Below are 12,017 nucleotides of genomic sequence, written 5' to 3'. Positions count from 1 at the left end.
TATGTTCTTTTTTTTGTCTTGAACTTTATATACTCCACAGCCCCTATTACTTTTTTTTAAATTTTAATTACCATGTGATGGTCATACATATCTTTAACTTGTATTTTCTGTCATGATGTATTATCTCAATGTGTCAAACTTTTAATTAGTGTGCATATTTTGCTTCCAGATGACATAAATGTACAGTATTGTCTTGTTTATTACCTCAGCTTGGAGTATTGACAAGAAAAAGGTGCCCGTAAATTACGTAAAAAAATTTTTAACTCTTTGTTATAATCAGAATTCACAATTAATAGGAATCATAAACAGCCAACAATCAATGAGAATTATATGCCAAATCCCTCAGAATAAATTTGTCTTCTAAAATCGGAGGAAGGCAAAACATATAGGTAGTTTCTATTCATACAAGTCTTTCAAGAAGACTTGCTCGAGCCAAACTAAATGAGCATCGTCAGATGATCGGTAAGTCTGCAAGTTGAATCAGCCCTGCAACCTCCTACATAGAAGATAATATTAATTAGTGGGCTATGAACTAAATTCCTAAATTTAGACACAAACCTATCTACGAGGCATTATGTACCAGCAATGTTACCTACGGTTAACTAAATATGTAATATATATGTCTAATAAATTAACCTACTAAAGCATGTTCGATAGGTGCAAACTTTGTGTTATGGAATTGTATCACAGCACCGTTAAGAGAAGTAAAAACAGTTTTGCATGACACTCTCTTTAAATGAAATTTCAATGTTTTAAGCGCAAACATTAAAATTCCTAACTTTGTCATTATCTGCAAAATGTTCTACACAAATCTTTACGCTATCGCGTTTGTAATCTTCTCTGATAAAAAAACGTCTATGATGTCCAGAATTACTCTTTACAGCTTGTCTGCCATTCCAGCTTCCCAAGTGAGCAAAACTTCTTAGATATAGAGATTATTTTCTTTCGTTACAGGCGCAAAAAGGCAGGCACTACACGTAAAGTAGACGCCGAGTAGCAAAAGCGAGCGGAAAACGGTCGCGAAAGGAGACGAGAAATATGTGCATTGGAGCGTATCATGAAATACAATCTTTCGCATGTAGTCTTATGGAGTGACGTCAGAGTTGCCTATCATGTTGTTTAATGTCATTGATGCGACTTAATGCTAAAAAGATTGGGCTGGAGTGCTTTTTTTTCGAGTGCTCGAGTGCCTAATAGAGGTCAGGCGCTAATTGTAACTAATTCCCTCAAGTTTCAACGTGTTTTCAACAAAACAATACCCCGGCGATAATTATAGCTAAAATGTTACCAGAGCAATTCACAATTTTTTTTATGGAATTTGCAAATTCACCAGTTTCTTGACGATTTTGATATTGTCACGCCCTAATTATTAGCGCAAAAAATACTCCCCTTCTTCCGCGGCGGTTTGACGGGTTCTTTGTTCCATTCTTCAGGAAGTTCTGACACGGGGGGATATAGAATACTGAATCCGGAGGGTTGGATCCCTGTCCACTTACTGGTGATTTTCCGTTTTGAAATGCGTGAAACATTCTCTATTTCAAATTAAATGACATTTCGCGGGCTAGAGTTCTCCCCGAAAATGATGTGTTCCAGACGTTAGTTAAACGATAGATAAAACATTAGATTAATAATTTTCGTGACGCCTCGTTTTCGAAAATACAAAGTTATATCGCGAAAATGTGTTTTGTTACATTTAAAATAAAACATTTTTGCGATTAATTTAGATCAAATTTTACCTTTCACGGCAACCCGTTTCCGAAAATACAAAGTTATATCACAAAAAATGCGTTTTGTTACATTTATTTTGCATTCCCAATAAAATACATATTTTCCCTAATTAAGGTCGTCGATGAATCTGTTCCTGTCGTTCAAGCTCGACACACGTTTGGACGAGTGTGGGGCGGTTTTTTGGTCGACGATAAATTAAAAAGTTGCCACACGTTATTTGTATAACGATAATAACTGAAAATTAAGATTTAATAATAGAAGTGAATTTGTCTCAAGATGGTATTTTACGATTCCTGCCAACAGAAAATAAACACGCTGACAGGCTTGGTTATAACTGATATTCGTTTAATTTATTTTACACTATTAATAAACGCTCCAGACCAATTGCGACCATATAAATTGCAGTCGCATCGGTATGGGCTGTATGTTTTTGGCGCTCTCACATTAATAATAATATTCAACAAAACAATACCCCGACGGTCATTAAAGCTGAATTCGTTACCAAATAATTCACAATTTTATTTACGGAATTTGCAATTTCAAGATCTCACTTGACGATTTTGATGATGTCATGCCCTAATTATTACTGCTTAAATGCCTCAAAATACAACAAATGTAATCATTTTCGACGACAACAGGCGCAACAATTCGTAAACGAGCCGTTATAACGAAATTCGCGATTGATTTTACCTCTCTCTTGTTTACAATTTTCAACATCCCGCCGGCCACGTATGGTCGAATAAAATGTTCACATATTCGAAACATGACTTGGCCAAGGATTGAAGGGATCACTAAAGAGCTAATAGAAAGTACATACGCGAGGGTATGATATTAATATCGAGAATATTTGTGAGCATATCACAGGACGGAAATATTTTGCACACGGCTGTTTGTTGGCAGAACAACGATACGCTAAAGTTAATTGATCGAATACAGGGAAGTATTTATTTATTATTTCACTTGCGAACATCGAGGTTTTGGCGGAATTGTACGATCATGTTGTCTTTCTTAAATAATAACTTTTTCAATAAATGTTCATTTTACTTTTGCGTGCGTCTTTATTATATGTCGGGTTTTCATTTATTTTACATTCGAAATTGTCCGAAATACTCCAACAGGTGTGTGTATAAGTACAATAATAATAGTACTTATCAAAATACTTACCAGGGAAGTTTAATACACACGATTCGTCGTAACTCCCGTTTATTAATTATAATTTTTTTTACATTCTGCTTAAAAAACAACGGCAGCTTTTTTGTTTTGTATGGCATCGTCTTGGCGACAAATTTATTGCTGACTAAATTTTAATTGTGTTTTAGGTTATTTTCTGTTTGTTGGTTTCTAAACTTTACAAACTTGGGTAGCAATTACTATTAATGTGAGATTTGTGCATATGAACGATTGAATATCGCGACTGGATGTCCGATACCTGAGAGTGCGTAATTCTCTTTCAACATTAATTTTCAGGATATCAGCGTTCATGTGGTCGAATGAAAATTATTTATCAAATGGATTGGTATTTCGAGACACTCTCAAAATTATTTGGGATCCACTATCATATCATTCGTTTTTTTTTTATAAATGTTTTTCTCAAGAATCACCCTGGTTATATTTAGTGTACCTTCGCAAAAGAAAACTCTTTGGTGTCATCGTTCCTATTAGTGTAATTGAAATATATGGAAACCTCGCAAGTGGCGTTGTGATGCGAACATTTGATACTAGGTCAGCAGCATTAGAAAGTGCTATTTATGAATGCTGAAAGTACATGACATTACTAAACATTTTGCCAATATATGAAGTTTTCTGCCCGATTTAAACTAACTCGCACCAAACCAAGGCATGTCGACATTTCAAAATTACTTGTCTTCTGGTAAGCTCTGAAATAGTATAATATAAATGTAAATGAGAAATTAGGTCACGCTAGCTCACGAAACGGGAGGATTTTCAAAGTGATCTTGTGTAATATTTCGGAGAAAAAGGTTTGAAAGGAAAGTAGGTCAACCTATCTCATAAAACAGGGGAGTATCCTGCGTAATATTTCGGAGGGAACGTAGGTTAACTTATCTTTTAAAACAGCGGGTGGCGACTTTCAAAGTGGTTCAAAATCACAAATTAATAATTATCAGATTAGGTTTAGGGATAAATCGGAAAGTTGAAATTCCAGCGCACCTAACCCTAATTAGTTGATTGCTATTTATATTTGGGGGGGTTTGGAGGGGATTTGTACAAACGATCCACCCTGTAACTAATATGGTTTCCAGCCTGCCTCGTGTCTGTTAGATGAAATGAGTAACAAATGTGAAAGTCTTTGCTGTTTACGCGACTAAGCAACTGACGCCTTGATACATTGCATGAAAGTTTTGTCCCGGCAGGTGTTAGCAGATGTCATTTCGTTGCCGATGAATTCGCTTGTTTTAATTAAACATGAATTCGCTTAAAGGGAACTCGGTTAACGAAAAGGCTTCTCTTTAATTCATAATGTTAACCGGTGGATCGCTTTTTTGAGTATCTATGCCGTTTTAAATGGGTTATATGAAAGGCTAGGGCACCTAACTTGTTAAAATCGGCAAAAGCACTTTCGCACTTTTTTTTTTCGACTGCGAAGCACTTTCGCACTCATAATTTGCTTAGAGTTAACACTGCCCGCATGTACCCTTAATTAGCTTGCACAGATGTTAGAAGTCTCACGGAGTCGAGCCCGCAGAGTTACAAGAATCAACGCTTTTTTGCTAACTGGAATTGGTCTCGGCAAACAGACTACACGTTTTGAACTACCTTTTTTTAAAAACAGTGGATTGTCAGATATCAGAACCTTCAGAAGATTCAGTACAAAACAATCACAGATACATCACATAAGTACAAGATTCGTCTGCTTTATACGAAGAACAACACACAACCCAATAAGACTCACGGGGCCCTCAATTTTTGCAGGACCGTTGCAACAGACCGAACCGACTATCTTTTCAATCTATAGATTGCTGTTCGTCAATTTCCACTTATGGCGCACTTAAGCTGAAGCGCTCACTGAACCGACTGTCATTTAAAGTTTTTAAACAACTTAACTTTTCAATCTATATTTATCTCAGGGTGGAGGATAAATATCCCACAATAGACAGGCATCTATAAGCTGTCGTAATCAATCACAGAAGTGATTACCGGAGTCGATAATAAAATCCAAATCGGAATCAGAAATTTCATTTCACATTTTATTTCAAATACGAAAAATTCTAGAAATATAAAAATATTCAAAGGACAGGGACTAATGGAAGGCCACGCCACGCAAAAAAAATCAACATTCTAATCCATATGGAGTTTTGTCCCACATTTGTCAGGCACGTTGTGTGGCTTCTGAATCGAAACATTCCATGTCCATTATGATAGATTCGAAAAGAAATATTGGACGGAGACGGAGATACGATAAATAATGAATACTTTTCAGGCATTAATATAATTAATGAAATATGTTAATGAAATATTCCTCAGTCACATCTACTTTTTATTATAGGTTTTTAAAATTGAATCTAACGAAATGGTAAAGCTTCATTTAAATCTTTACCTGTTTTAGTTTTATTTTAGGCAGTGCCTTATGTCAATTTTTAGGTTAAGCTATTAGAACCATACTATGACAAAAATGCAATTTTTTTCAAAATAAACCTAAAATGTTTACATAAACTAATTTGGTTCTAGTGCGACAAAATGTGCTTATTCAACAGTTCAAAACATATACGGGAAGAACATGTTGAGCTGTGACCAAGTGATAAATCATTTCCTAAAATAAAATATTTAGAATCTATTTGAACTAATTGTGACAGCCAATCAGAAATCATGCAAAAACCGCTACTCTCAAATTGTGCGATACGATAGATAAGGTTGAATAGCGAGTGCATGGAGTTGGGAATACATCATACTGAACTAAAAATATCGACATTGGCTGAAAACTCTCAGCTATGGTAACTAAATAAACGATCGGAAGAAGGAAAATAATTCGGGTTTGCAGTAACACTTGATGATAAAAAAAACGGGCGACGTTTTTTGTCGCACACAAAAAAAAAAGATGGAGCTATAACATACCGTAAAAATGTTGCATACCCTTTTTGATATGATGCCAAAATGACAATAAGAATAATATTAAGAGTGATAAGCGACAGGAATAATAATAATAAAAATTGTTAAACCGAAAAAAGTACAATCGCGTGAATAGTTAAAATAAAAATCAGGGAATAAGAATCGAGAATTAGCAGAAAAAAAAACAAAACAAAATTAAGGTCAACCGTCCGGCGGAGAATCGACCTTAATGGCAAAAAATCTCGGAACTAACGAGGAAAAAAAATTAGCTTATTTAAAATTCGATTCGATTCGGTCCTAATCTTGCCATGCAACCACGCTCGAATGAATTTGATCACGTGACAAGCTTAGAAACCGAAAAAATCGCAGAATAGATAAATAAAATAATAATCATCAGACGCTAGCTTGCAAATTTTGCATTTGGTTCATGTTTTCGTCTGAAATTTCAGTCCTACAGCAGTTAACCGTATCGGTTTCCATATCATTATTTTTGGAGCAACCGTCGGTTTTATTAACGGGGATAGATATATCGTCGGATTGTTCAACGTTGTTATTTTCTATATCACAGCTCTCGGTTTGGCAGACGACAACGGGGTCATCGCTTGCATCTTCCATTAATTTGTCTTCTAAAATGACTTGGTCATGTTCATGTAATTCTGTGGTCATTTCTGATTCGATGATAGAGTCCTTAATGACCTGAATAGTATTTTCGTTATTTGAGTGCTCAACTTCTAAAGTATCACTTGATTCCTCAGCCTCGACTTGAGTAGTTTCTCCAGGCACAATGTCTTCCACTTGAGATTCTTCCTTATGAACATTTTCAACTTGAGTGAATTCTTCTTCCAAAACATTTTCAACTTGAGTAGATCCTTCTTCTGAAACCTCCTCAACTTGAGTAGATGAATCTTTCGAAACATCCTCAACTTGAGTAACTTCTTCATGAGAAACGTCTTCAACATGATCTTGAGCAAGTTCTTGAATTTCCTCTTTCATCTCTACATCTTGAAGAAAATTATCATCCATCGATTGACAATCTTCAACATCCTTTTTTGTAGAAATACATTCTTCCTGGTCTTCCATAACAACATCCTCATCTTGAGTAGAATTCGCCGGTATATCCTGAGAGAGACAAGGCTCCGTCTCAAGTACGAATTCTTCACTGAGTGCTCCATCGTTTTCAATTCCTTCATAATTAACAGTTTCCCTCTCCAGGTTACATTCGTTATTTTCAGCCTCAACAGGAGCTTCGGCTTCTAAATCTTTCTCATCTTGAGTATTTCTTTCACAAACATTCTCATCTTTCTCGTTCATTTCTTCCGTTGTTTCGTCTATTTCTGATTCATTCTTGAAAGAAATCAGGTCACCCTCGTTGTTTTGCGCTGGAAGTGCTACTTCGGCGGAATCCTGATATTCTTCCATAAGTTCGTCTATTGACTGAGCATCAGTAACGTCGTCCGCTGCTGGTGCGATGTCATCGGAATGTTCCTGGTCTTCGCTTGTGGAGATGGCGTCATTTTCCTGTGATTCGGCAACTTTTGGTTCAGATTTTTCAATTGTGATGTCGTCATCGGCTTTGTCTCCATTTACTTCGGGATCTTCACAAGTTTCGCAGTGATGTGATTGGTCCGTAGTGATATCTTCTTCGACAGCATTTTGCCTCGATTGTAAATCTTCATTTGTGGCTATAATTTCGTTATCTTCAGCCACGGTTTCATCGCCTTCCACGGGAACAGTGATTGTTAAAATCTCATCTACAGTACTCGACGCATCAACCTCATCTTCGTGCATATTTTTAACCACGGGAGAGTCCTTTGGAGTAGCTGGTGTGCAAACAATAGCGATGTCAGACTTAGGTAAAAGATTTGAAACAGCTCTCGGCAATGCAAATTTCGCTTCGGGTGTCGATGTTTCTTCGACCTCTGTGATATTTTTGTCGGAACTTGTAGATTTGGATTCATGCGACAAAGGAACAGTTGGTTCAGGCTGATCACCTTCACTTGATGGTTTTTCCTGACTTCGAACTCTGCGTAATAGTTTCGCTTCCTCCGCCCTTCTTTCGACAGAGGAACTACGCAATTCTGACGTTGAATTTCCACCAAGACCTTTTCTCAGATTGCCAACGCTGCTGCAATTATTTTGTCCTGCTAGTTGATTCAATCTGGTGGAAGACCTTCTCGATGTGAACGACGTACTTCTGGCTAGTGCTGTTAAGTTAGGTGTGGATTGCGCCTCGTGGATTGACTGCGAGTTGAAACTTGGTGTTCGTCTGACAGAATACGGCGATGAAGTTGGTCCAATAGGTGGTTTCGCTGAGTTGGGCACCGCTAAACTACTTGAGCGAATCTTATCTTGACTGTGCTTTTTAGAGCCGAAACGGGAAGCGGTAGATTTAGTCATCTGCGGAGAAGATGTTAAACTTCTACTACGCTGGCATTTGTTTCTCTCTTTTCCCACATCATCGTTACTTCTTGTCCTGATTACGGGTTTTGCTGATTTGTCGGCACCAGAAAGACTGAAATGCCTTGATATTCCAGATTTCTTTTTGAAACTGGTGCGCAGAGGTGATGGTGGACCGTCTTTGTCGAGTTCTAGCCCCTTCAACTTTTCTTTCAGTTTTTGTGTGTCGAGCTCCTTTTTACTTTCCTTTTGCTTTTGCTTCGTCGATTTATCACTTTTCGTGGAAGATCCTGATGACTTTCTTGAAATGGATGAGCCGCTTTTGGAAGCAAGAATCGACGGGTTAACGGTTTGACTCCTGGTGCGACCCCAAGGTCCCATTTCATCCGAAGTCGTTGAAACATCTTCTTCCTGCGATTCCTCTTGCAAAGAACTCTTATCTGTCGAACTGGCTATACTCCTGTTACTTTTGTCCGAGGACGATCTCAAAACTGCTCTAGCCGCTTGTTTTTTGCCACCGTTGCTCGAAGGGTCATAGGTCGCCCGTCTTCTCGAAATTTGCGTCGCCAATAATTCCGGTGCATCGGGATGTTTCGCTTTGTATTTTGTTAGTGCTTCTTGGATAGCGTTTATCCATTGTTTTCTGTCGTGTTCTTCCGATGCTTGCAGAGTATATGACACGTTTAATTCTTCTGACTTCACACGGAATGAGTGTTTCACTGTAAAATATAGTATAGATAAGTTAACATCGGGCACGGCATACTTGTAATGGTGCAATTACAAAATAAATGAAAAATCCACAAAAAAAAAATTTGAATGAACTTTGTCCAACCTTTTTCTGAGCTCAAGATGCCTCCTCTGAAGGATCCACTAAGTTTTTCGCCTTCGTTAGCGTCCACTATCAAACTACGCAAGGGCAGAGGTGGTCTGTATACTTGGTAGGAAATCTTGTTACTGCGTGTCGTTTGACGAGTCAAGACGAAAGCCTCTTCGAACAGGAAGACGTGCATTTTCTGAAAATAAGAAAAATAATTTTAAAAAGTTATAAAACATAAGCATGTTAGGTATTTTAAAAACGGTATACCGCGCACTCGATCTCACATACAACACAATTCAGCATAAAACGTCACAATTAACATCGTATTATCGCGCGAAAAGGTCATCATCATGAATTGTTTATTAAAAAACCGTTACCATGACGACCTTCAATCTATAAATAATTGAAATACACCGTCCAGAGCGACGACAGTATTACGGTAAATTAACCTGTACCCTGTACGATGTGCTAAGAATAAGCGTAAATGTTACGGAAAACCAGAGTAAATCGATCGCATCATTTTTAATAGGTTCTATTGATGACTACAACCAAAATTTCCAGTGCTATGAGTGGTATAAGTTATTGGTATATAAGACATTGTTTGGTCAATTATACATCGCATAGTTTCAAAAATATCCGGAAAGATCACAAAAACGCTGTTAAAAAAATTCTTATAAGATTCCAGTTACGACTGCTTTTGAAGATCTAATTACGGACGTTAGCTGACCTTCAGTCCGAAAAGGTCTGAGTATAAACACCTACTGATAGTTACGGAGATATCATTTACGGACGGACCTGAATTTTTTTGATCCAACATTGCTTACCCAATTTATTACACTCTGGTTATAATAGTCCAAGTAAAAAATGAATATTGAAATGGATGACATCATTTAGAGTACCTTGGAAATAAATTAATTAAATTTTATATCGACAGATTTTATATGAGTCGAAAACCTCTATTCGCCAAAAATTCATTAATTTTCATTTAAGGTAAATCAATTTTTCAGTTGACATCTTTTTATTCAGATAATGATCTCGTTTTTGCACGCTTCGCAGATGCCACGAATTCTTTATGACGCCACAAAACTGCAAGATGACTCGCTACGAATCGATGCCCGAACTTGGTGCATTGAAAAACACGCCTGCTACAGTTATTTCTAAGGTCCCGCGCTTAGCCAAATATAACAAAACTATGTTTTGAGGACAGAAAAAGTCGTGTATCACAATTTAGACACTTTAATTTATTGTTAAATTTGGAATAAAAAATGCCACTATGCGCCAAACATATGTCAAAATCGATGGTGTTGTGTTCCGAGGAAACGACAATTCCCGCGACATAAGCGTTGCATCACCAAGCGTCAGGTGACGTAACTAGTTCCAAAATAGAAGCGAAACATAATAAAAGTGTCGTAAAAAGTCGTGTAGTGCTTGCTGAAGAACACAGAGACGAGGTAAGAAAATTAAAACACAAGCTTCTCAGATACATCATAAAACATAATAAAGGATAGGGTATGGAAACCTCCAAGCACTGATACCTCGTTCATTACGTTGCAAAACACCACAAGCCAAGCAATTATTGACAATACCAAAATTGCGCCATAATTTCACCCTTGAAATTACATTAATTGACGAGAAATATGCTAAACGTTTAGATAATTGTATCGTTTATAAGCTAATATATTAAGTTGCCCTAAAGTGAATTCCCAGAACATCAACCAAATATGCACAAACCTGACAATTTCGCCATCATTGCCCGCAAAAATGAGCGCATTTGAAGAAGGCACAATTAACGATATAAATGTATAGGACAAGCACTCACTGTATGAGGTCATACACAAGAAGAGGGTGAAACCAAACTCGGCAAAAAATACTGGGGTAAAATCTTTGAACAAAAACACGATGAAAATAACAGCGGTGCAGGTACGCGCCTTTTCGTTATTCTTCCAGCAATACCAAGCGAAATTACAGTACGCAAAAGAAAATGGTGTGATTCAGCGAAAATCAGAGCAGCTTAGCTCGACAAAATGTAGGAATATTGATTACATTCCACATAAAGAAGCCTGTATCAACGGTTATTTTCGGGCAGGAACTCCAAGTCGAATGACAACTATGATCTGCTTACCGTTCCACGATTGTTTTTCAATTGTCCTGAGCATAACATAAGACGACTGTTATCTACGAAGGAAGACTTGTGCTTGTCGTCGAGGTATTCAAGTTTTGATCTTATGTATCTGCATTGTTGTTCGCCTGTTGTTTCGTCAACTCGTTCAATAATTTCTCCGATTATCTCCATCTAAATTGCAAAGATGTTTAGAGTTAGACCTAAACGGTTATATTGATCATCTGAATTATTAATATAGATCTTTTTCAATCATTTTCATTCTAAAATACGTTTAAAACTGAACTATTTGAACATATGAGCTGTGTAGCGGTGGGATGGTGATTAAAGACTTAGACCAGGAATGGGCAAGGTTGGGCCAGGGGCCAAAAATTCTGCCTGCCTAGATTGGCGGGCCATGTGAGTGTGACGTAAAAAGTTACATTTTACGATAATCCTCGGCCAAAACTAAATTTAATCGCAATCTCAACAAATTCCTGGAGCTATTTTTCAGCTGAAACCTCAAAATTGGTTTCAGTTTGGCTGTGGCACCACCAGGCGGGCCGGATTGAATTACACCACCAGGCGGGCCGGATTGAATTACACAACGGGCTGAATTTGGCCCGCGGGCCATGGTCTGCCCATCTCAGCGTTGGACTAAACTATGATGGCATCGCTGGTTCAAATCCCGTATTCAAATCTCATGTCCACCACCTAACCCGGAAGATTCCGATTCTTCCAAATTAAGTGCGAGTGACACGTATTGAATATACCATGTCATGTTATGTTTGATGTAATGAAAACGTTTAACATTCAAGACCGAAACCGTTATCGGTTTTCATATCTCGTAATAACAGCGATGGTCGTGCCTTGAGTGTATTTTTGAACGCGTCAAGAGATCACAGTCCACAT

The 12,017-nt window shown here is 37.5% G+C and overlaps 1 protein-coding gene across 3 annotated transcripts in view; it reads right to left on the bottom strand.

Moving 5' to 3' along the window:
• Positions 1-4,913: 4,913 nt before the first annotated feature.
• LOC120335619 (uncharacterized) overlaps positions 4,914-12,017 on the bottom strand; it is a 43,066-nt gene continuing 35,962 nt past the window's right edge. For all 3 annotated transcript variants that reach the window (XM_039403154.2, XM_039403153.2, XM_039403155.2), the window contains 3 exons: positions 11,130-11,300; positions 9,023-9,203; positions 4,914-8,909 (listed from right to left, as the gene is read on the bottom strand). In XM_039403154.2, the coding sequence (XP_039259088.2) occupies positions 6,187-8,909; positions 9,023-9,203; positions 11,130-11,300 (3,075 nt within the window). In that variant the 3' untranslated portion in view covers positions 4,914-6,186. The remainder of the gene's footprint in view (positions 8,910-9,022; positions 9,204-11,129; positions 11,301-12,017) is intronic.

This window comes from Styela clava, chromosome 2 (assembly GCF_964204865.1).
Source record: "Styela clava chromosome 2, kaStyClav1.hap1.2, whole genome shotgun sequence".
Lineage (NCBI taxonomy): Eukaryota > Metazoa > Chordata > Ascidiacea > Stolidobranchia > Styelidae > Styela > Styela clava.
Note: the sequence above shows the minus strand (reverse complement) of the source record. Positions and strands in the feature narration are given on the sequence as shown.